At 36.9% G+C, this 27,043-nt stretch overlaps 1 protein-coding gene across 2 annotated transcripts in view; it reads left to right on the top strand.

Moving 5' to 3' along the window:
* The window catches only part of DIAPH3 (diaphanous related formin 3), a 581,238-nt gene that overhangs the window by 278,950 nt on the left and 275,245 nt on the right, over positions 1–27,043 (top strand). For both annotated transcript variants that reach the window (XM_049853087.1, XM_049853086.1), the window contains 3 exons: positions 2,713–2,808; positions 10,720–10,814; positions 15,650–15,751. In XM_049853087.1, the coding sequence (XP_049709044.1) occupies positions 2,713–2,808; positions 10,720–10,814; positions 15,650–15,751 (293 nt within the window). The remainder of the gene's footprint in view (positions 1–2,712; positions 2,809–10,719; positions 10,815–15,649; positions 15,752–27,043) is intronic.

Here is a 27,043-nt window from a genome sequence, read left to right as displayed (position 1 = left end):
AATCTATTTGCAAAATGTCTTGCAATTGAAATAGAATTCTAGTGGATTTTCTTTTTAGAATTACTGAATTATTCTAAGTTTCATATGGAAAAATAAACAAGTGAGAAAAGCTAAGTTAAATTTTAGAAAAAAGGAAAATGAATAATTTGAACAGCCAATTAATAAAATATATTACAGATCTATAGGACTTAAGGCAGAGTGATAGTATCATAAGAGTAGTGGACAGAGCGATGGAACAGAATTAGAAGCCCAGAAACCCAGAATTAGTGTATCTAGATACTAATTATAAAATAAATATAATTTAAAATCAGTTGAGAAAGATGGTTGACTGTTCATAAAGTGGTACAGAATTAATAATTGTTTTGAAAAATATAAAATTTGATCACTATCTTACAGTGCACACCAAAAGCAAAAATAATACAATTATATTGTGCCTCTTTCTGATAAAAATTATACAATTATAATGTGCCATCTTTTATATATGAAGATCTTTAAAAGTGTTATTAATTTTGTGTGCTTCTTTAAAATTATTTTTCCCCAATGATAGTGATTTATTTGTGCATATCACTTTGTCGCATTGTTCTTTGTTGTGAAGATCCTAATTTTTTGAAATGAGTGACTTTAATCAATTATCAATGGCCGTAAAGCAGGGGAAAAAATAAAGGAACACATTATTGGCTCTAACACTTAGCTTTGACTATCATATATGGTGCTCGTAACCACAGGTTGTATACTGTCATTTAACATAACACATTCATTATGTGATATATATATTTTTTTATGTTTTTCAAAAATAAGCTTTATTCTATTATAGAAGGAATATTTAAAGATTTTTCTACAATCCTATTTTTCAGTGGACTCTACTGTAAAATCAGTAAATTTTTTTTTTATTAACTTTTATTGAGCTTCAAGTGAACGTTTACAATTCAAGTCAGTCACATATAAGTTTACATACATCTTACTCCTTACTCCCACTTCCTCTCCCCCTAATGAGTCAGCCCTTCCAGTCTCTCCGTGACAATTTTGCCAGCTTCCCACTCTCTCTGTTATGTGATATATTTTTTTTGAGAATAAAGAACCTAAATGCATTTGTTGGTTTTAGAACACTCATAAAATAAATTGAATGTGAAAGCTTGACTGATTTTCAAATATTGGGAAAATAAACAAACAAACAAAAAAACAGTTTCTGTCGAGTCGAGACCCCATGTGTGTCAGAGTACAAACAGTGCTCCATAGGATTTTCAATGGCTGATGCTTTGGAAGTAGATCTCCAGGCCTTTTTTCTCAGGTGACTCTGGATAGACTCAAACCTCCAACTTTTGGTCAGCAGCTGAGTTTGTTACTTGTTTGTACCACTCAGGGAGATATTTTAAATAAGCTTGGTATATTAAGCATAAGAGGAGCCCTGGTGGTACGGTGGTTAAGTGCTCAGCTGCTAACTCAAAGATCAGAGCTTCGAACCCACCAGCTGCTCTGCAGGAGAAAAATGGCAGTCAGCTTCCGTAAAGACTTATAGTCTTGGAAACCCTATCCACAGTTCTACTCTGTCCTATAAGGTTGCTATGAGTCAGAATCGACTAGATGGCAATTGGGTCTTGGTATTAAGCATAAAATCACTGTTAGTTTTTGTTTAACATCTTATAGCTAAGAGCTTAACCCATTCTAAGTATAAGTGTATTATTTTTTATAATTGTGTCCTGTAAAATGTTCTTAAAAGCTAGCTATACTTGTGTTGCACATATAGGTTACTCGAAAGGCTGTCTCAGGATCCCATGTAGCCACCAGACTACTGGGATGAGAATTCTATCCAGTGGTACCAACCACTATTGGTAGGGTGTTATGTGCATTTAGTCTGATCAAGTCATCCACACGAGACACAAGTGCTGGCAAATGAAAGCCGTTTTAATTACTCACAGAAAACAGAAAGCATACAACAGACTAGTTCCATGACAAGTGGCCCCCTTGGCACAAAAGCTGTTTGGGTGGATATGAAAAACTGTGCATGCCCATACTTTGTATGCCAAGTGAGGGACCAAGACAATTCTATGATGACCAGTCCTCACTGACCCCAAAGTTGTCTGGGCAGGCTGGAAACTCTTCTATGCTTGCCCCAGGATGCTCTGTAGACAAGGGACTGGACCGGAGGGCTTTCCACCACCCGGTTTTATATTCCAGAGGCTATGGAGCACAGTAGATTTTCCCATCTCACCACCGGAGGAGAGGGTGATTAGACTTGTAGGCACCAGCATGGAATTATGTCTCTTTAGTCCTGCTGCTTATTCAGGCAAACCATTAGACTTCGGGCTGTGGAGGAGGGTGGGTGCAGGGGGTTTGTTCCTGAAGCCTCAGATGTGGGCAGGGGAGGAGCAGGAAAGACCACAGTCGCTGGGCTTGTTGGAAGGACTGCCTTCTCTCCGCAATTTATTCTTGCACCCAATGGTATTGGTTTCCATGGTGCTGTGTAGCATATCAGTTTTCCTGTTTACCTTCAAATATTTATTCTGAAGAGTTTTTGTGTGTGTTTGTTTTTTTGTTTCAATAAATAAGAGCCACTAGTGCCTATCTGAAACAATTTATGTCTTGGAATTGTAATATTTTATTACTGATTTGTTTTTTTTTTTACTATTCTTTGATGGTAAAAGATTCACTCCCTGCCCTTTTACGATTTAATGCCTTAGTAGTCCTAACATGATTCTCTCCTTGCTCTTACAGAGAGAAGAGAAGAGGAAGGTTTTGAAGAGAAAAAAGCTATTAAGAAAAAAATTAAAGAACTTAAATTTCTAGATTCTAAAGTTGCCCAGAACCTTTGTAAGTATCATATTTCAATACTATTAAATTATGAAAACACACTAGAGATGGCTTCTTTAAATTATTTCATTTTCTTTATGACTTGTTTTTCATTTTATGTTACCTGAAATTTATTATTATTACTATTTGCTTAATAAATTCAAAGGTAATTTTCCTTTCTTTGAGACAACTTATGGGATTAAATTCTTCAAAAGATTAATGCGTATTAGAAGATAAAACGAGAAAGGAATATAGAATGAAATTTTATGTACCTTCACTAAAAACAGAAAAGTACTTTTTTCCCCTAAATTTTATATTATTATTGTTGTTAAGAATATACACAGCAAAACATACACCAATTCAACAGTTTCTATATGTACAATTTAGTGACATTGATTATATTCCTCAAGTTGTGCAAGCATTCTCACCCCTTTTCTGAGTTAACATAAACTGCCTCATTAATGTAAACTCACTGTCTGCTAAGATTCCTGTCTAATCTTTTGAGTTGCTATTGTCAATTTGATCCCATATAGATAGTTCTTAAAAGAGCATAATGCTCAAAGCAAACCTTTTTTACTAGTTAAGCTAAACTATTGTTCAGTTTTAAGATGATTTCAGGGGAAGGTTTTTATTTAAGGTTTAAAGATTATCTCAGGGAAATAGTTTCAGGGGTTCATCCACCTTCCACGGCCCAGAAAGTCTAGAGTCTATGAAAATTTGAAATCTGTTTTGCATGTTCCCCCTTTTGATCAGAATTCTTCTATGGGGTCTTTGGTCAAAATGTTCAGTAACTGTTACTGGCCACCACCTACTTTTTGTGGTGTAATGGCAAAGGAGGCAGTTGTTCATGGAGATAATTAGCCACACATTCCATATCCTCCTCCTATTCCTAACTCTCCTTTTTCCGCTGGTGCTCCGGGTTAATACAGACAAATTGTTATGCCTTGGGTGACCGCTTATAAGCTTTTAAGTAGTATCCTTTCCAGATGGCTCAGCCATAATATTAGCCTAAATATTCATCTCGAAGTGTAGTATTTGATTTGTTGAATGGGGTTATTTAGAATTATTTATATACGTACTAAATCGGATTTCAGTTCTAAGCATAATAGCTGACAATTACAGATTGCTTTTGTGTGCTAGTTCTATATTTGTCCCTTTAATCCTTACTACAACCACAGCAGGTAGGTATTCACATTTATACTGTAATAAGAAAACTCCCAGGTGTAGCAGTTAAGTGATTTGAATAACGTTGTTCATTCTGAAAATAGCCAATGGGTATACCCATTGCCATTGAGTCGATTCTGATTCAGAGTAGAACTGCCCCATAGAGTTTCTAAGGAGTGGCTGATAGATTTGAACTGCTGACGTTTTGGTTAGCAGCTGAGCTCTTAAGCACTGTGCCACCAGGGTTCCAACAGCCAATCTATCTATATATCTATTCCTGTTTCCAGATAACAAAGTCACATTATCACCATAGAGAAAGATCCTGCTTGTCTTGTTTGTTTTAGCTAGAAGCTATGTATCACTTTCATTCAGCTGATAAAGCATTACAGTGTAAGATCAAAAGGTTCAGGACCTATACCGTGTCATGTTGTCTGTGATGTAATCCATTCTAGAATTATTCTTATCCTCTCTAATTATAACCAGTGTTGTGATTTAAGCTTTATGGTTTGATTCACAGCTAGTTTTTGTCTATGAAATTCGGAATCCTTCCAGATGCTGAATTCTGAGAAGAGCCTAATGATGGTGACAACTGATTTATGAATAAGATAAATTGGAGTAAAGCAGTGGTCAGTAGTGGAATACTGATTTTAAAATGGAGAGAGTCACTTCTAAAGTTTATTGAAGAGAAAAATGATGGAGGTGTACTAGATAATTTCTTTCAGATTAACTGAAATATTCCATAGAATTTTGAGGAAAAGGTCTAAATTTCATTCATTCATTCATTTACTGGTTTATGTAAAGGTGGGTTAGGTTCTCTGTATTTTGAGTTATTAGAGGTTTTGGCAAAGTCTCTAGGCTCATCATTATAGAATTCTAGCCATTTGATGATAAAGAAAAGGCTCAGGATTTTACAAAGTTCACGTTGTACAGATTTTGTTGAGTGGGTGTTAAAGTTGTAAAGGGAGGAACCCTAGAATATACAAATTATTGCAAAGGTTTAAATATTTATAAGTTCCTTTGCAGAAAACATGGATGACTGCTTCCAAAATCTGCACACTTTACAATCCTTAACTGAACCCCAAGGTTCCCATTGGGATCTTTATAATCACATTCGGAAGAGTTAGATGCGTATTAGTAAAAAGATTCATTTTAATGGGTCTTTTGAAGCTTTAACTGGGTATCTCCTATGTTATTCTCACTAACTTTTAAGTATTTAAAAAACAACGTCTTTGCTTGTCTTCTGACTGCTGTTAACTGTTAGGCCTTTTCCAATTCCAGTTCCAAAAAAAGCCAAGAGTAATTTTTTTGCCCTTAGTTATTATGGCAAATATTTTCCAAAGGATAAAAAAACCCAAAAACCAAACCAAGTGCCGTCGAGTTGATTCCAACTCATAGCGGCCCTATAGGACAGAGTAGAACTGCCCCATAGAGTTTCCAAGGAGCGCCTGGCAGATTCAAACTCCCGATCCTTTGGTTAGCAGCCATAACACTTAACCACTACTCCAAAGGATAGTTTATTAATAAATTAGGAAAAACTCTTAATTTGTTCAAGCTTTAAAAATATGTGTTTAATAATATATTCTATTTTAATTATAGAATAATAGCCATAAATGGTACACAAATTACAAATATTGAAGAATGTAAAAGAATAAATTATCTGCATTCATAAAGCAAAGTTTTCTCATAATTATTTATCTTCTTTCATGTTATTTATTATTTATTTAATAAGTGTGTAACTAAGATTATATAGTTTTATATCTTCAAAGTTAGAGAACTCCCAAGACCACCCACACTACTAACCAGTGGAAAGTTCCAGTGTCCAAGACATTCTCAGGTTCGATAATTCATTAGGAGTCACAGAACTCACTGATAGCTATTATACTCACAGTATCATTTATTACAGTGAAAGGATACAGGTTAAAATCAGCCAAGGGAAGAGGTACATGGGGCAGAGTCCAGGAGAGTTTTAAGTGTGAAGCTTCCAGTTGTCTCCCAGTGGACTCGTGGACAGCACTAACTTCTTCAGGCAATAATATGTGACATTTCTACAGAGTATTGCCAACCAGGGAAGTTCACTCGAGCTTTGGTGTTCAGAGTTTTTATTGGGCCTTGGTCATGTAGATATCGTTGACTGTTTGTGTATCTGATCCTAGTTTCCGGTCCCTCTGGAGGGCGAGCTGATACTACATGGCTCAAAGACTCCACCATAAATCATCTTGTTAGCATAGACTAACTGATGTGGCCCAAGGCCCCCAGGTAAATGGAGATACTTTTATCAAGATATGCCAAAGGCTTAGAGATCACCTACCTCCCAGGAGCCAGGGACAAAGGCCAGACCACTCTTTGAGTAGAGTTAACGTTAGACTTCATGGTATACTACTTTTGGGGGTGCATTTTCTTTTTGTAGTATTCACTTTAAATTATTTGGTTTATTTTATTCTAGCACATATTACACATAATTACACATAGGAGAAATTACATAAAATTCATGATGCATTTTTAATATAATGGGTCAGGTACTCATAGCTAAACAAATAGAACATTACCAGCATTGTACAGGCTTCTATATGGTTTTCTCTGATCTTATTCCCCTCTTTCTGTTAGAAGTAACCTTATCCTGAATCTTGGGTTAAACATTTCCTTTCTTTCTTTAAAGTTTACCAACATATACATGTCTCTAAACAATAAATTGTTTACTTTTGACTGGTTTTGAATTTTATATAAATAAAATCATGTCATTTTAATGCATCAAGCTATAGGATATTATTTTTCATTCCTGGACAGTATTCCATTCTTTGGCTATCACAAGCTATTTATGCATTCAATAGTTGGCTGGCATTTGAGTTGTTTCTGATATTTGTTGGTAATAAGGCAGAATTTTAGAAACCATGGCCCTCAAACCTAATCTGGTCCATTGACTTCTTTTATAAACAAAGTTTTATTGGAACCCAGTGAGGGGCATTTGTTTTTATATGATCTATGCCTGCTTTTGTGTTATAATAGCAGAGTTGAAAATTTGTGACAGAGAGAGCATGGTTCACAAACCCTAAAATATTTACTATGTGACTCTTTACAGAAGGAGTTTGAGAATCCCTGATCTTAGTATGTATCTGTTTTTTATTTGTACCAACTTACACTTCTACCACCAGTGCTTGAGTATTTCCATTCCACAGCCTCACCAATGCTTGGTGTTTTACATGTGATCTAGTGTGGCTTTGTTTTTATTTATTATTTTCGGGATTTGTTGAGCCTCCTTGATCCGATGATTTGTGTCTTTCCATAATTCTGGGATATTCTCGGGCATTATCTCTTCAAATTTGTTTCTTTCCTGTTCTCTTTGCGATTTTCTTTTGGAATTCCAGTTAAACATTTAAAGATATTTTTACTCATCTCCCATGTTTCTTAAACTAATGTTTTTCATCTCTTTTTCTCTTTGCAGTGTATTTTGGATAACTTCTTTGATTGTGTCTTTCACGTCACCAATTTTCTCTTTAGCTAATGTCTAGTCCATCTGTTGAGTTTTTGATTTCAGTAGTAAAATACATATGTATACATATATATAAGGGACCTGGTGATGCAATGGTTAAGTGCTCAGCTACTAACCAAAAGGTTGATGGTTTGAACCCACCTATCAGCTCCAGGGGAGAAAAACCTGGCAATTGTTATTAGAAAAGATTATAGCCTAGAGAACTTTATGGGACAGTTTTACTCTGTCATATGGCATTGCTATGAGTCAAAAATCAACTGGACAGCACAATAATACATATATATATATTTTTTTATGAACCACCACTGTACCCCCATTTATGTATAAAATAGGGGGTGCGGTGGTAGCTCAGTGGTAGAATTCTCACCTTCCATGCAGAGACCCAGGCTCAGTTCTCACCTAATGCACCTCAAGGGCAGCCACCTGTCAGTGGAGACTTGTATGTTGCAATGGCAGTGACCAGGTTTTAGTGAAACCTCCAGACTAAGACAGACTAGGAAGAAAGGCCTGGTGATCTTCTCAGGAAAAATCAGCCAGTGAAAGCCTTGTGGATCACAACAGTCTGATTCTATTGTGCATGAGGTTGCCATCAGTTGGGGGCTAACTTGATGGCAGCTAACGACAACATATATATACATATGTATATATATAATTTGTATTTTATATATGTATATATACAGACACACACAGAGGCATAACTTGTTTTATTGCGCTTTATTTTATTGCACTTTGTAGATATTGCGTTGTTTGCAAATCGAAGGTTCGTGGCAATCCTTCCATCAACCATGTCTATCTTTGCCATTTTTGCCAACAGCACGTGATCATTTCATGTCTCTGTGTCACATTTTGTTAATTCTTGCAGTATTTCAAAATTTTCATTATTATTATATCTGTTATGGTTGTCTGCGATCAGGGATCTTTTTATGTGTGTGTGTAAACCTTTTTATGAGTTTTTATCATAAGGGTCTCATACAATATGATCTTTGATGTTACTGTTGTAATTGTGTTGGGGTGCCACAAACTGCACCCATATAAGATGGCAAACTCAACCGATAAATATTATGTGTGTTTTGACTGTTCCGCCAATTGGCCATCCCCATGCCTGTCTCCCTCTCCTCAGGCCTCCCTATTCCCTGAAACAGAACAATATTGAATTTAGGCCAGTTACTAACTCTACAAAAAAAAAAAAAAAACAGTGGCCTCTAAATCTCTATTCTACCATACCGCCTGAAATGCAAAGCTATCATTTTTCTCTTCCATTTATTATATTATGCCCCCAAAGTATTCTATCCTTTTGATTTTTTCTATTTAACATTATTTGATGAATACTTTTCTAGTCAATACTGTACCTATATATTTATGTTCTTTACCATTTTATGTCATTTTAAGTAGTACTAGAAAGGATACTTTAGTAGGTATAAGCTTCTCTATCTCTCTTGTTGTATCTGTAGACTAGATTTCTTGAGCAGAGTGTTTTGTATTTCAAAGGGTATCAATATTTTCAAGGCTTCTGATTAATGTAAATTTGTATACCAGAAATGCCTTGATTAAGTTTCTCAATCTGCTTGCTAGCAAGATTTAACATATTACTTGCTATTATTATTTTTTGTGCCATTTTTATTTCTTATTATTTTAATTGTTTTTACATGTATCTTGCCCATTTTTCTATTTGGAGCTCATGGTAATCTATTTATTTTTGGATGCTTTGAAGGAAAAATAACACTCTGTGATTTTGAGGCAGGTTTTCCCTCTAGCTTGTTTGTTTTTTTAATTGTTTTACGTGCTTTGAGATTAGCATTTTCCTTTTATGTTTTCAGATATCAGTCTTTTCACATATTTCTCATTGACTTTTATTCTTGAGAAGTTCTTCTCTAACCAGAGATGAGCTAATTTGTCATATTAAATTTCTTTTAGTATTTGTTTTTGTTGTTAACACTTCCATTTAATCTTTAGTGATCTGCAGTTTTCTACGTGATGTGATTTAGATTTTATTCCTTCTTCATAATTTATTTGTTGATTATTCCTTTGAGATTATATAGTAATTAAATTTGCATGCTTTTTATTTTCTACTGTGGGCTTATACATTTTAATTGTATTAATCTCTATTACCATGTCATTTAGATCCTTTCTTCCAACTTCTTTTTATCACCATGTGGTCTGTTAAACTCAGGGATGATGGATTTTAAAGATTAGATACATTCCTATTTTCTAGCATTATTCCATGTTTATGACTTGGGTTCAGAAATGTGTGATTGAAGCTGGTGATATGAACACAGACTTATTTATCTGTAGGTAAATACGTGGCATCCTCAAGAATGTATAATACAGCTTTAACCCAAGAGAAGCAGATGATGTTTTCTGAGTGTTATGAAAAATAGTGTATCTATATGGAAATACCTACAGACCAAATGACATAGAAGTTTTGTATATAAAATAAATGAGTTATATGTAGCAAGTGTTGAGTGTATTCAAGAAGCGACATCTGTCACTGGAGAGAAGAGACATGAGAATAGTACGATAAGGGGGAAGCAGCAAAAGCATTATATTTAATGCTGTGAAAATATTCTTATATAACTCAATAGCTTTTTGAGTAGACCATTAAGTTATATCACAGGATATCAGAGGTATTAAGAAAAATTTAAATAGTGTTTGGAATTCTCGTTTATAACATATTATGCTATCTAATCCATTGGGACATGTTTTCATGGAGATTTGTTTTCTAAAATTGGATAGTTAAGCTTTAGTTACGTGCAAAGACTATTTCTTTAGCATAGTATTTGCAATGTTTCTGAATGGTGAAGAGCTACTATAGCTTGTACAAGTGTTAATGCACTGCTTAGCAGTCTTCTAAGTGCAATATTTCTGAACTATTTAGTAGGACTGGAATATTTTATATAAGCTAATGACATACATATTTAGATAAATACTGCATGTATATACTGAGGTGTCATGATTTTTTTCATTACAATGTGATATTTTCATAATGTACCAAACATATTTCAGGTTTTTATCACATGGAAATTGGCATCATTACCATGGTAGGCTAATAAGTAAGCATTAAACATCAACCTCGTGACCAGCATAATCATACAGGACTGTTGTTAAACCCTGGAGCTACAACACGAGAAGAGAATAAAATGTGCTAATGAAAGTTTAGCCCATAGTAGTTAATATTAAATGTTTAAGATCTTGTTTTATGTAATTTTTTGGTTTTATAAATAGAAGTACATCTCAAATTCTTTTCTTACCTAATTCATTATAAACCTTTTCTCCCCGCTTAGCAATCTTCCTGAGCTCTTTTCGGGTGCCATATGAGGAAATCAAAATGATGATATTGGAAGTCAATGAAACACAGTTGGCAGAGTCTATGATTCAGGTAAACAAACAGGCAGAGAGCTGAACCTCCACTATTTCACTACAAGCTTCTCATTAAATAGAAATCTGTAAGTGAAGCAAAATTCTTAACCCAAATCATTCAACTGGAAATCATTGCTACATAATTAGTTTCAGCATCACTTCTGCATTGCCGGGAGATAAAACTCTGCATCCTCACTTAACTGCAAACTACATATAGTGCTATCAAAATGATTATATTTCAATTATATGTAAGTGACTCATTTTTTTGAATGGCAATTGATTAATTTTATATCCATGTTTCTGTTTTTTACAGTTAAAACAACTAATATGTTAATTTAAATTTGTTTCTACAGTTCTTTAAAATGGCTTTTTCTCAGATTTTTGTCTTACTACAAATGTTTGTATTAATATTTGCTGTAGAAGTTTGAGGGTGTTTTTATTTTATGTTGCCTTTACCAACAACCCTTCCTTCATCCTGCTCCTGTGAATACTAGAGATTGTTTGATAGTGTTCTGAATTTACTCAGAAGCGTAGAAGTTTTTCTTTTTTTTTTTTTAATGTTTACTGTGGTGCTTTTCTGAATTCCATGTCATGAATCAATAATATGTATCTTGATAGAATTTAACTCCACTGCCCCTGAGTCAATTCTGACACATAGCGACACTATGGCACAGAGTAGAACTGCTCCATAGGGTTTCCAAGGCCGTAAATCTTTACAGAAGCAGAGTGCCACATTGTTTCAAACCGTCCACCTTTCAGTTAGCAGCCGAGTGCTCTAACCACTGGACCATCAGGGCTCATTGATAGAATTTAAAAGTGATCCAAAACACAAATTACACAGTGAGAGAGTATTTTCCATTTACTATCTTTTATTTTTATAATGAGTAAAAGAAAAATAGGATTTGTTTTTAGCAATAACAGGAAACCACTGGTTATTTATTAGTATCAAAAATACAGTTAAAGTTATTCTAGACGTTTTATTCTGTCATTAATAAATGGTGTTCTTAGAAGTTTATTTTTGGTTTTGCCTCTCTGTCTTGTCTTCTAAATGTGGTGGTGATATAACTTCGTAAGTGATTTGTGCTGTGAGTCTCTGAGACTCATAAACAACATAATTCAACAACCCTTCTTTAAACATTTTTTCTAGATTTTTTGCCTTTCTTTTGAGTGATTTTGTATGTGGCTTCTTTCTTAGATTCCATGTTCTTTAAAGAAAGTCTTTCTATTAAATACATGGTTGTATTTTTTAACAATGCATTTGGTAAATAAATATTTACAGAGTAGCTTTAACTTGATTACATGAATGTTTTGGATGATCAAATGCTTTTTGTTGTATAGAGATGGAAAAAAAGATGTTTTGCATTTTTAAATTCATGTCCAAAGAACATTCAGCTACATATCATTTCTCATGTATTAGTTTTCTGTTGCTGCTGTAACAAATTACCTTACACTTTTTAAAACAACACAAATTTATTATCTTACATTTCTATAGATCAGTAGTCTAACATGGGTCTTACTGGGCTAAAATCAACATTTTGACAGGGTTGCCTTCCTTTCTGTGGGCTCTAGGGGAGAATTTGTTTCATTACCCTTTTTAGCTTCTAGAGGCCATATTCTTTGACTTGTGGGCCCTTCTTTCATCTTCAAAGTCAGCAACATTGCATGTCTCTGAGCGTTCTTCCATAGCACATCTCCTTCTAATTCATCTGTCTCTGTCTTCCACTTTGAAGGACTCTTATGATTACATTGAACCCACTCAGATAACCCAGAATAGTCTCCCTATTTTAAGGTCAGCTGGTTAACAACCTTAATTCCATCTGTAACTTCAGTTCCCTTTGCCATGTAAGCTAATATATTTACAGGTTTTGGGGATTAGGACATGGACATCATGAGAGGTGGGGGCATTATTCTATATATCACACTTATCAAATATAAACCAGTCTTAAAAATTTAAAAATTTATTTTGGGCATATTCGCCTCCATATATTCTTTTTTTTTTTTTTTTTTAAACTAGTACTGCTTTTTTTTTTTTTTATATCGTGCTTTCAGTGAAAACTTACAGCTCAAGTTAATTTCTCATACAAAATTTTATACACATATTGTTATGTGGCAATACCTATAATGTGACGGCATACTCCTGTCCATCCAGCCAGTTCCTGTCCCTTTCTGCCTCCTCATCCTGCCTCCAGACAGGAACCACCCATTTGGTCTCGTGTATCTGCTTAAACTAAGAAGCACACTCTTTACAAGTATTATATTTTATAGTCCAATCTAATCTTTGCCTGAAGAGTTGGCTTTGGGAATGGTTTTATTTCTGGTTTAACAGAACATCCGGGGCCATGTCTTCAAGGGTTCCTCCAGTCTCAGGCCATTTAGTCTGGTCTTTTTATGTGAATTTGAGTTCTACACCACACTTTTCTCCCGCTTAGTCAGGTACCCTGTTGTGTTCCCTGACAGAGCGGTCATTGCATATATTCTTTTAAAAGTAGGAATTTCATGCCATTTGAAGTCTCATTTTTAATTTAAAAAATGTGTTCCTCATTTTAAAGTGAAGAGCTGCCCATTTTGAACAGAGCATGAAAACAGCATTATTTTGTAATAATCATCATTTTGGTGGAATTTGCTCATTGTCATCATTTTAGTTTTCTACTTATTTTTTTGATATAGAACAGAAAGTCTGTAGTAGGTTATTTTTGATGCCATTTTTTTACATCATTCTTTACCCATTTCCCCATGTTTGTCCCATCAGTCTTCTATTAGTTAATTCACTTAGCAAATATTTTAATGTACCTACCATTTTATGCAGGGCATTGTATTAGGCTCACTGAGACACAGACTTTGCCTTCTGGGAATTTACAGTTTGACAAAGAAGATGACAGTTACGTGTGCAATTATAATTCAAGATAGATATAGCTATATTAAAATTGACTTAGAACTGGATAGTGTGTGTATGTGTAGAGGCAGGGGCACTTGAAAGATGGGTAAGGTGTGGATGTAGAAAAGAGCAGGCGATTGTGTGAGCAATGTAATGAAAGATAATTGTTCATACAATAATAATTGTGTGAACTGTGAAGGACAAGCTGGGTGTGTGTTGACAATTGTGACGTTTCATTTGAAAGGACCTTGGGATTTGTGATGGGTATGGGATATTCAGTAAGGAGAGAGATGAAGGGAGGTTGAGCCTGTATTCCTAAAAATCGCAGTAGTTTTAGTACACTAGGAAGCAAAAATAATGAAGCGAAAAATTAATAAACTTTTGATGAAAGATTAAAATCTAACTACATCTTAAGTAAAAATATCCGAGGAGATTTGATGGCAATCTTAAAAAAAAAAAAAAAGAAGGATTATCAGGCTAAAAAAACTCAGAGTCCTGATGTAATAAATAACTCAACCCAGCTATCAACTAAAAAAAAAAAAAAAAAAAATTTTTTTTTTTTTTTTTTTTTTAATGGTTAAAAGAAAATGTAAATAACCTGGTCATTTGGTCTCAGGCAGTTCCACTGAGAAAGAGATATTTCTGTTTGTATTGGAAAATCGTATACCTTTATTGTTTTAATTCAGTTTAATAGTATTAGTAATAGATAATTTTTCTAAGGATGACATTAAATTGCCACTTTTTGTTTTTGACCAGTTAACCAAGTTTTTGTCCAAAGGTACACAGTGAGTCTATAACTTGTTCTTTGATCTAACTACTTTGATGTGTAATATTCTCTAACACTACTCTTAACTAATACCACCTTTGGGGGATTTTTTTCCCCCATAAATGTGTATAGCATGATGTAGGCTTAATTCTAATTTGAATTTGACTTTGACTTGTACAAAATTTACTGATGCTGTAATTTGGAATTGTGAGCACCAACCCTGCAATTTGAAATTGTGAGCACCAACCACTCTTTTTAATTGGTTTTATTATCAATATACTAACTGGTTATAATACTACTGTAGTTGACTACATTTTGACAGAGAGGGTCTACATAGACCTTGTCCAAAGATTTGTTTAATCATTTAAGCAGTAACAGGGAAGCACGATTATGTGCATTTCCTTGGCCTTTCTCCAATGGGAGCTGTTCTCTTGTCTAAGCCTGGAGGGCTGGGCATGGACAAAGGAGCCAAAGCAGCCAATTGAGCCTGTGGTTTCTGGACTGCAGATGATAATAGGCCAAGAGCTGTTACAGCGATGGGCAGTTAAGTACCTAAAGGATCTCTTTATATGTATTTCATCTACAAGGTATATTATCCTGTATCTTCGATGCCTTTTTGAATTTTCTTTTACATTAGAAAAGTTACTTTGTTTTAGAGATGTCTTCAATTTTTATTATTAAAATCATAATCCTATTGATCATATCTTGCAAGCACTGTCATTAAAATCCCCTATATTTCTGTTCTATCCTTTAGCTCTCCTTTTAGTAGCAATGTGATGATTTCTTTTATTCCTCTGAGTGAACTGTTAAAGTATGTTTGGCTTTGCCTAAAATTTCTGACATGTAATTCCTTAAAGCTGAAATGTAATGGAATACTGTTAGCCAGGTAAGGAAACCGTTCCTTTGGTATTTAGATTGAATTCTTTTTTCTCAATTATATAGGTGATCAAATAAACATTCAGTAGTGCTTGATTTGGATATGTAATGACACTGATAGAGAAGAGGAAGTGTAAATTAAGGTTACAGGGAATGTGGCTTAAGGTTTAATATAAAGGAGGTTACCAAGAAACAAGACTGCAGATTAGCTTCTTCACTAGATTCCATCCTACAGTTTATTTGTGTATGTATATATATATATATACATTTTTTTTCCCCCTGAAAGTTGAGAATTGCATTTAATGAAGATTTTTTTTCTTTTGGTTTTAATTTTTAGAACTTAATAAAGCATCTTCCTGATCAAGAGCAACTGAATTCGTTATCTCAGTTCAGGAGTGACTATAACAACTTATGTGAACCTGAGCAGTTTGCTGTCGTGGTGAGTACTGTTTCTCAGTGCTAACTCTTTTTTGAGGGGACTAGTATACAAAACAAGACAAAGACAGTGTCAAACTTTTTCACATCATTGTTACTCACATTCATTGAATGCCCATCTTGTTTTTTTTAACCTAGGGATATACTTGAGAAATTAACTTAAAACACATACTGAAGCTCTGGCCTTCAAAATCTGAGGGGTTTAGAAAAGTATATACATCATTGTTTATGTTCTCTATTTAATGTCAGTTATGTAAAATGAAGGAAACCGTGATGGTGTAGCGGTTACGAGCTATGGCTGCTAACCAAAAGGTCAGCAGTTCGAATCCACCAGGCGCTCCTTAGAAACCATATGGGGCAGTTCTACTCTGACCTTTAGGGTCGCTATGAGTCAGAATCGACTTGATGGCAATGGGGTATGGGTATATAAAATGAAAGTTGCACTCCTTATTAATACAGAGTATATTTATGATTTATTCCTATATATTGCAAGCATAGCCTCAGGTTTTCATTATAATCACTTCAGTTCGTCTCATGGTTTAAACTCTAAAATTAGAAATGTAGTCTCTTTCTTGGCAATAAGAGTGAAAAATGAATATATTTTAAAAAAATCTTGGAGGAACTTTGATAATTGTTTTGTGCCAGCCCTCTGTTTTATAGAAGCTGGGGTCTAGAAAGGTGAAAAAACTTGCCAAGGTTATATATTAGCTGGGTTGCAACTTAAAATTAAGATTTTAATCAGACTTTCTTTCCTCTGTTCTTTTCTCCTACCTTTAAATTATCATTTTTAGGTTGGTTACACTCATTCATCATGGTGATGCTTTAAAATAGTACTTTATTATTTTTTTTATAAGATGATTTATTCTTTTTTTCTTTGTCTTCAGTTATATTATTCTCAACTTCCAGGGACAGGATGGAGTTGTGTTTGATGTAATTTTGCAAATTCAGATTGGCTAACTAAAACTAAAAGTCCGTGTGTACCCGCCCATGTTTGGCATGTTGTCGGCATTTGTTGTGAAATCCCTTCCTGTCTCTGCATAAACCTGCCCTGCCCAGACCCCTCCCCGCAAAAAGGCTCCAAAGACCCCAGATTGAACACATACACAAAAAGCTGACTTTTCCTTATTCACAGTCTTATAATTTTTATTATAAAGCTTTAATTCATTTTTTTACATCGTGTTTTATTGAGTTTTTGGTGGAAGTTTACATAGCAAATTCGGTTCTCATTTAATAATTGCTCCATAATTGTTCTTTGACATTGGTTACATTTTTCACAATGTGTTAACATTCTCATTTATTCCATTCTAGATGTTCCATTTCCAGTAGAATATCTTCCCTATTTCCTTACCCTTTTGTCTTTGCTTTAGAGTAATTGTTGACTCTTTGGTCTCATATAGATGACTTTTTAAAAGTGCACAGTACTCACAGGTGTTGTTATTTATTTTATGAGCCAATCTGTTAATAGCTAAAAGGTGACCTCAGGGGATAATTTCTGTTCAAGATTTAAAGAGTATCTTAAGTTGATAGTCTCAGGGAATTCTCTAGTTTTAACCAGTCCAAAAAGTGGGCTTTTTTTTTTTTTTTTAAGAATTTGAGTTCTGGTCCATGTTTTTTTTTTTTTTTTCCCCCCATTCTATCAGGACCCATCTATTGTGGCCCTGATCAGTATGGTAGTTAGTGGTAGCCTGGCACCATCTGGTTCTGGTCTCAGAGTAGATGAGGCCGTGGTTCCTGTAGACTGTTATCCTTTAGACAAGCTTCATCTCTGAGTCTTTGGTTTATGTCTTTCTTTTATGCTCTGGATGAGTAGAGACCAATAGTTGTATCTTAGGTGGCTGCTCGCGAGCTTTTGAGACCCCAGACACTACTGACTGAACTAGGATACAGAACATGAACTTCATGAACTATATCATGTCAATTGACTGAGTTGTGCCACAAAACTATGGTACTAAGCCTTCAAGCTTAGAAAACAAATCTTGTGACGTGTTTGTTTATGTCTAAGGAGTATCCATAACTGTGCCATGTGGATAATTTTATATATGAGTGTACATGCATATACACATACATACAGACACATCTGTATGTGCACACATATGTACGTACACTACATACTATACTCCTACTGTACCACACACATATTTTTTTAGTTGTTAGTGTTGTTATAACATTATAAATGTTATATCTTTTATCAAAAATGCCCCTGTCTCTTGTGTACTTCTTAGCAACATAATTCACTTTTCATCCACATTTGGTGCTACCTTTCCCATCACCAAAAATGAATAACAGAAGCCTACTACATAGAGTAATTCTCAATGCATCTTGATTGCATGTTTGATCAATTTCAGACTTGTAGAAGTTGACAAAATTTTTATTTCTTCATCTTTGGCATTAGAGGTTGGTGCATAAATTTGAATAGTAGTTGTAATTAACTGATCTTCCTTGTAGGTGTACAGATATTATCCTATCACTAACAGTGTTGTACTTCAGGATAGATCTTGAAATGCTCTTTTTGACAGTGAATGTGTTGCCATTCCTCTTCAATTTGTCATTCTCAGCATAGTAGACCATATAAGTTTCAGATTCAAAAAGACCAAAGTAGAAGGATGAGTAGTGTCTTAGTCATCTAGTACTGCTATAACAGAAATATCACAAGTGAATGGCTTCAAAAAAGAGAAATTATTCTCTCACAGTCTAGCAGGTTACAAGTCCAAATTCAGGGTGTCAGCCCCAGGGGAAGGCTTTCTGTCTTTGTTGGCTCTGGAGGATGGTCCTTGTCCTCAGTCTTCACCTGGTCGAGGAGCTTCTCAGGCACAGGGACCCCGGGTTCAAAGGATGCACTTTGCTCCTGATGCTGCTTTCTTGGTGGTATGAGGTCCCCAACTCTCTGCTTGCTTCTTTTTCCTTTTATCCCTTGAGAGATAAAAGGCAGTGCAGGCCACACCCCAGGGAAACTCCCTTTACATTGGATCAAAGAGGTGACCTAAGTAAGGGTGGTGCTATAATCCCACCCTGTTCCTCTTTTTTTTTTTTTAATTTTTATTGTGCTTTAAGTGAAAGTTTACAAATCAAGTCAGGATCTCACACAAAAATTTGTATACACCTTGCTACATACTCCTAATTGCTCTCCCCACCTTAATGAGACACCCCGCTCCCTCCCTCTGCTCTCTCTTTTCCTGTCCTTTTCGTCAGCTTCTAACCCCCTCTACCCTCTCATCTCCCTTCCAGGGAGGAGATGCCAACATAGTCTCAAGTGTCCACCTAAAACAGAAAGCTCACTCCTCACCAGCATCCCTCTCCAACCCATTGTCCAGTCCAATCTCTGTCTGAAGAGTTGGCTTTGGGAATGGTTCCTGTCCTGGGCCAACAGAAGGTCTGGGGGCCATGACCACCGGCGTCCTTCTAGTTTCAGTCAGACCATTAAGTCTGGTCTTTTTATGAGAATTTGGGGTCTGAATCCAACTGCTCTCCTGCTGTCTCAGGGGCTGTCTGTTGTGTTCCCTGTCAGGGCAGTCATCGGTTGTAGCCAGGCACCATCTAGCCCTTCTAGTCTCAGGGTGATGTAGTCTCTGGTTCATGTAGCCCTTTCTGTCTCTTGGGATAGTAATTACCTTGTGTCCTTGGTGTTCTTCATTCTCCTTTGATCCAGGCAGGTTGAGACCAATTGATGCATCTTAGATGGCTGCTTGTTAGCATTTAAGACCCCAGACACCACTTTCTAAAGTGGGATATAGAATGTTTTCTTAACAGATTTTATTATACCAATTGACTTAGATGTCCCCTGAAACCATGGTCCCCAAACCCCCACCTATGCTACACTGGCCTCTGAAGCATTCAGTTTATTCTGGAAACTTCTTTGCTTTTGGTTTAGTCCAGTTAGGCTGGCCTCACCTGTATTGTGTGTTGTCTTTCCCGTCACCTAAAGTAGTTCTTACCTACTACGCATTGAACAGTAGTGACCGAAGACCAGACGAGTTGTGGAATGCATAAACATCGATATCCTAGGCATTAGTGAGCTGAAAGGGACTGGTATTGGCCATTTTGAATCGGACAATCATATAGTCTACTATGCTGGGAATGACAACTCGAAGGGGAATGGTGTTGCATTCATCGTCAAAAAGAACATTTCAAGATCTATCCTGAAGTACAACGCTGTCAGAAATAGGGTAGTATCCATATGCCTACAAGGAAGACCAATTAATACGAGTATTATTCAAATTTATGCACCAACCACTAGGGCCAAAGATGAAGAAATAGAAGATTTTTATCAGCTGCTACAGTCTGAAATTGATCGAACATGCAATCAAGATGCATTGATAATTACTGGTGGTTGGAATGCAAAAGTTGGAAACAAAGAAGGATCAGTAGTTGGAAAATATGGCCTTGGTGATAGAAACAATGCTGGAGATCAAATGACAGAATTTTGCAAAACCAGTGACTTCTTCATTGCAAATACCTTCTTTCACGAACATAAACGGCGACTATACACATGGACCTCACCAGATGGAACACACAGAAATCAAATTGACTACATCTGTGGAAAGAGACTATGGAAAAGCTCAGTATCATCAGTCAGAACAAGGCCAGGGGCTGACTGTGGAACAGATCATCAATTGCTCATATGCAAGTTCAAGCTGAAACGGAAGAAAATCAGAACAAGTCCACGAGAGCCACAATATGACCTTGAGTATATCCCACCTGAATTTGGAGACCATCTGAAGAACAGATTTGATGCATTGAACACTAGTGACCGAAGACCAGATGAGTTGTGGAATGACATCAAGGACATCATCCATGAAGAAAGCAAGAGGTCACTGAAAAGACAGGAAAGAAAGAAAAGACAAAGATGGATGTCAGAGGAGACTCTGAAACTTGCTCTCAAGCGTCGAGCAGCTAAAGCAAAAGGGAGAACTGATGAAGTAAAAGAGCTGAACAGAAGATTTCAAAGGGCCTCTCTAGAAGACAAAGTAAAGTATTATAATGACATGTGCAAAGAGCTGGAGATGGAAAAGCAAAAGGGTAGAATATGCTTGGCATTTCTCAAACTGAAAGAACTGAAGAAAAAATTCAAGCCTCGAGTTGCAATAATGAAGGATTCCATGGGGAAAATATTAAACGACACAGGAAGCATCAAAAGAAAATGAAAGGAATACACAGAGTCATTATACCAAAAAGAATTAGTCAATATTCAACCATTTCAAGAGGTGGCATATGATCAGGAACCGATGGTACTGAAGGAAGAAGTCCAGGCTCCTCTGAAGGCATTGGCGAAAAACAAGTCTCCAGGAATTGATGGACTATCAATTGAGATGTTTCAACAAACAGATGCAGTGGTGGAGGTGCTCACTCATCTATGCCAAGAAATATGAAAGACAGCTTCCTGGCCAACTGACTGGAAGAGATCCATATTTATGCCTATTCCCAAGAAAGGTGATCCAACCAAATGTGGAAATTATAGAACAATATCATTAATATCACACGGAAACAAAATTTTGCTGAAGATCATTCAAAAACGGCTGCAGCAGTATATTGGCAGGGAATTGCCAGAAATTCAGGCTGGTTTCAGAAGAGGACATGGAATCAGGGATATCATTGCTGATGTCAGATGGATCCTGGCTGAAAGCAGAAAATACCAAAAGGATGTTTACCTGTGTTTTATTGACTATGCAAAGGCATTCAGCTGTGTGGATCATAACAAACTATGGATAACACTACGAAGAATGGGAATTCCAGAATACTTAATTATGCTCATGAGGAATCTTTACAGAGATCAAGAGGCAGTTGTTCGGATAGAACAAGGGGGTACTGAGCGGTTTAAGTCAGGAAAGGTGTGTGTCAGGGTTGTATTCTTTCACTATACCTATTTAATCTGTATGCTGAACAAATAATATGAGAAGCTGGACTATATGAAAAAGAACGGGGCATCAGGATTGGAGGAAGACTCATTAACAACCTGCGTTATGTAGATGACACAACCTTCCTTGCTGAAAGTGAAGAGGACTTGAAGCACTTACTGATGAAGATCAAAGACCACAGCCTTCAGTACAGACTGCACCTCAGCATAAAGAAAACAAAATCCTCACAACTGGACCTATGAGCAACATCATGATAAACGGAGAAAAGATTGAAGTCAAGGATTTCATTTGACTTGGATCCACAATCAACAGCCATGGAAGCAGCAGTCAAGAAATCAAAAGACACATTGCATTGGGTAGATCTGCTGCAAAGGACCTCTTTATAGTGTTGAAGAGCAAAGATGTCACCCTGAAGACTAAGGTGTGCCTGACCCAAGCAATGGTATTTTCAATCACATTATATGCATGTGAAAGCTGACCAATGAATAAGGAAGACTGAAGAAGAGTTGATGCCTTTGAATTGTGGTTTTGGTGAAGAATATTGAATATACCATGGACTGCCAAAAGAATGAACAAATCTGTCTTGGAAGAAGTACGGCCAGAATGCTCCTTAGAGGCAAGGATGGCGAGACTGTGTCTTACATACTTTGGACATTTTGTCAGGAGGGATCAGTCCCTGGAGGAGGACATCATTCTTGGCAGAGTGCAGGGTCAGCGGAAAAGAGAAAGACCCTTAACAAGGTGGATTGACACAGTGGCTATAACCATGAGCTCAAGCATAACAACGATTGTTTAAGGATGGTGCAGGACCGGGCAGTGTTTCGTTCTGTTATGCATAGGGTCGCTATGAGTCGGAACCGACTCGACGGCACCTAACAACAACAACAACATCTAATTAGTGGATACCCCTCTCCCCCTCTCCGTCCTTCCCCACTCTTGTAACCATCATCCCATTGCCTTCTTGCCTGCATGGTTTCTGGTGAGTAGTCCAAGTTTATTCTTATTGGCTCTCCTTTGTAGGTGACTTTTCATTTATCCCTAGCTGCTCTTAAAATTGTCTCTTTATCTTTGGTTTTGGCAAGTTTGGTTATAATATGTCTTGGTGTCTTTCTGTTAACATCTACTTTTTGTGGGGTTTGATGTGCATCTTGGATAGATATCCTCTCATCTTTAATGATATCAGAGAAGTTTTCTGCCCACAAATTTTCAACAATTCTCTCTTTATTTTCTATTTTCCCTCTCTGTTGTGGTACTGCAACCACTCGTAGGCTATTTCTCTTGATAGAGTCCCACATGATTCTTAAGGTCTCTTCATTTTTTAAAATTCTTTTATCTGATTTTTCTTCAAATATATTAGTGCCAGGTGATTTATCTTCAAGTTAAGAAATTCTGCCTTCCATTTGCTCAATTCTGCTTCTCTGACTTTCTATTGAGTTGTCTATTTCTCTAATTTTATTTTTAATGTTCTGAATTCCTGGTTGCTGTCGGTCTATGGATTTTTCCAGAGTATTAAATTTTTCATTATGTTCCTGAATAATCTTTTCAATTTCTTCAATTGCTTTATGCAGGTGTTCTTTGGCTTGTTCTGTGTATTGCCTCATTTCCTTCCTGATGTCTTGAAGCGTTCTGTATATTAATCTTTTGTAGTCTTCCTCTGGTAATTCCAGGATGGTACTTTCATGTAGAAGATCCCTTGATTCTTTGTTTTGAGAGCTTGTTGAGGTGATCATGGTCTGTTTCTTTATGTGATGTGATATTGACTGTTGTCTCTGAGCCATCCATAAGTTATTGTATTAGCTTATTTTATGTTTTCTTACTGTGTCCTAGCTTCTTGCTTTGTTTTGTTTTGATATGCCCAAATGGGTTGCTTAAGTGCGCTAGCTTGATTATTTTTGCCTTTGGAGCTCTGACATCCTGTCCCCAGATGGCTAAAGCTGTTATCAGGTATATCAGTCTAGGAGTCCTTTCACTTTTCTTGTATGAATTCAGCTCAGGTGTCCAGGTAGCTGATCATTGTGTGTGTGGTACAGGCTGTCCTACAGTCTTAGACGGGCAGGGGTGATTGGTGTGGGTACTGGTATTTGGTTGCAGCAGGGTGTCACACTCTGAACAAGGCAGGGGGCTGAGAATCATCTCCCACGCGTCTCTGAGGAAAGCGTGTCCCTGATCCCTAGAGTGTTCAGGTGGCTGGGCTCTGCAGACAGACCATGGGCTCCCGGTGTTTTTGTTTGTAAGGACTGGTAGGTACCAGTTATCTTTGAACCCGTGTCACAGGTGGCTGGGTGACCTGAGTGGAGCTACCAGTCCTTAGGCCCCTGATGTGGGTGAGGACCCTGTTTAATAGGCAAAGCAATGTCAACCATCAAACACTCACTTCTCCGCCTCATAGCTGAAACGTTTGGATTCTGCCAACAAGGGCCCATTCTCCTGTAATAGGCCCACACATGTCCATGCAGAGGGGAAAGGTACTTAAGGTCCATGGACTGTTTATGCCTGGACAGGAGCTGCTTCTGTCCTGAGCTCCCCTGGCCAGTGGAGCTGACAAGTTATCTTTTCCCCCAATTGCAATTTTTTTTTCCTTTTCCAAGGCCAGGAGGATGGCTCTAGGCTCTCAACAGTGCCTATCTCAGGCCTAGGGAATTCAGCTGCTGAAACTAGCTTGGGCGGGGCAGGGGGTGGGGTTGTGGTAAAATATTTGCAAGTACTTAGCTTTTGCTGAGAGGGCCGTTCTTCTTTGGTTCCGAGAGTGCCGTTCTTCTCCCTGAGGAAACCAGCTAGTACCAGCCTGCCACTGCTCAGGGAATGGTGCCTAAGGGCTTCCTGTGATTCAAGTCCGGTAATTCCTCTCTGCTTCTGAACCATCTCATCCTCCCCCTGCACCTCAGTTCATTTTCTAAGCTTGCCTTTGATGCTCAAGTTTCTTAGCTTGTCATAAATATACTCGTTTCACTTGTTTTTTCAGATCTTTGTTCTAAAGAGGGCTCGTTGGAAGCGTCTGTCTATCCCGCCATCTTGGCTCTGCCTCTGGCACCCTATTCCTCTTAACATAAACTTACAATCACAAAATGGAGTACAACCACACAATACTGGGAATCATGGCCTAACCAAGTTGATGCACACATTTTTGGGGGGGACGTAATTCAATCCATGACAAGTAGTTAGAAAATATAGCCTTGGTGATAGAAATGACGCTGGGGATCGCATGATAGAATTTTGAAAGACCAAAGACATATTCATTGAGAATACCTTTTTTCAACAATGTAAATGATGACTATATATATATGGAGACTGTCAGATGGAATAAAAAGGAATCAAAATGACTATATCTGTAGAAAGAGACAATGAATGAACAAACCCAATATCCTCAGTCTGAACAAGGCCAGGGGCTGACTGCAGAACAGACCAGCAAGTGTTCATATGCAAATTCATGTTGAAGCTGATGAAAATTTGAACAAGTCCAAGACAGCCAAAGTACAACCTTTAGTATAACCTACCTGAATTTAGAGATTATCTCAAGAATAGATTTGACACATTGAACATTAATGACCAAAGACCAGATGAGTTGTGAGATGACATCAAGGACATCATACATGAAGAAAACAAAAGGTCATTAAAAAGACATGAAAGAAAGGAAAGACCAAAATGGATGTGAGAAGAGACTCTGAAAAACTTGATCTTGAATAGCTAAAGTGAACAGAAGGAATAATGAAGTAAAAGAGCTGAACAGAAGATTTCAAAGAAATGCTCATGAAGACAAAAGTATTACAATAAAATGTGTATAGACCTGGGGTTGGACAACCAAAAGGGAAGAACGTGTTTGGCACTTCTCCAGCTGATAGAACTGAATAAATTCAAGCCTCACCTTCAATATTAAAGGATTCTTTGGGCAAAATATTGAACGACAAAGGAAGCATCAAAAGAAGATGGAAAAAATACACAGAGTCACTGTACCAAAAAGAATTGACTGATATTCAGCCATTTCAGGACGTGACATATGATCAAGGGCCGGTGGTACTGAAGGAAGAAGTCCAGGCTGCACTGAAGGCCTTGGTGAAAAACAAGGCTCCAGGGTTTGACGGAATACCAACTGACATGTTTTCAACGCTAGAATCACTCACTCGTCCCTGCCAAGAAATTTGGGACACAGCTACCTGGCCAACCAAGTGGAAGAGATACATATTTGTGCTCATTCCATGGAAAAGTGATCCATAAGAAAGCGGAAATGATCAAAGAATATCATTAATATCACACGCAATTAAAATTTTGCTGAAGAGCATTCAAAAGTGGTTGCAGCAGTACATTGACAGGGAACCCCCAGAAATTTAAGCCAGGTTCAGAAGAGGACATGGAACGAGGGACGTCATTGCTGATATCAGTTGGATCCTGGCTGAAAGCAAACAATACCATAAAAATGTTTACCTGTGTTTTATTGACTATGCAAAGTCATGCTACTGTGTGGATCATAACACTTTATGGATAACTTTGCAAAGAATGGGAATTCCAGAACAGTTAATCGTGCTCATGTGGAACCTGTACATAGACCAAGAGGCATTCATTCAAAATGAACAAGGGTTTAAACCTGTGTGGTTTAAAATCAAGAAAGATGTGTGTCTGGATTGTATTCTTTCACCACACTTACTCAATGTGTATGCTGAGCAAATGATCTCAGAAGCAAATAAACATCTCATCAGGATTGGAGGAAGACTAACAATCTGTGATATGCACATGGTACAACCTTGCTTGCTGAAAGTGAACAGGACTTGAAGGTCTTAGTGATGAAAATCAGAGACTAGCCTTCAGTATTGATTATACTTCAACATCAAGAAAACAAAATCATCACAACTGGACCAATAAGCAACATCATGGTAAACAGAGAAAAGATTAAAGTTGTCAAGGATTTCATTTTATTTGGACCCACAGTCAATGCCTATGAAAGCAGCAGTCAAGAAATCAAAGGACGAATTTTGTTGGACAGATCTGTTGTAAAAGACCTCTTTCAAGTACTAAAAAGCAGAGTTGTCATTTTGAGGCCTAAGGTACGCCTGACCGAAGCCATGGTATTTTCAGTGGCCTCATATTCATGCAAAACCTGGACGGTACATAAGGAAGACCAAAGAAGAATTGATGCCTTTGAATTATGGTGTTTGTTAAGAATATAGAATAACCATGTACTCCCAGAAGAAGGAACAAATATGTCTTGAAAGAAGGACTACCAGAATGTTCCTTAGAAGTAAGGATGGCATGTCTTTGTGTTACGTACTTTGGACATGTTATTAGGGGGACCAGTCCCTGGAGAAGGACACCTTGCTTGGTAAAGTAGAGGGTCAGTGGAGGAGAAGAAAACCAACGACGAGATGGATTGACACAGTGGCTGTAATGATACACAGTGGCATAGCAACAATTGTAAGGATGTGCTACGTGTTTCTTTCCCACAGTATCTGGTG

This window comes from Elephas maximus, chromosome 14 (assembly GCF_024166365.1).
Source record: "Elephas maximus indicus isolate mEleMax1 chromosome 14, mEleMax1 primary haplotype, whole genome shotgun sequence".
Classification (NCBI taxonomy): Eukaryota; Metazoa; Chordata; class Mammalia; order Proboscidea; family Elephantidae; genus Elephas; species Elephas maximus.
Note: the sequence above shows the minus strand (reverse complement) of the source record. Positions and strands in the feature narration are given on the sequence as shown.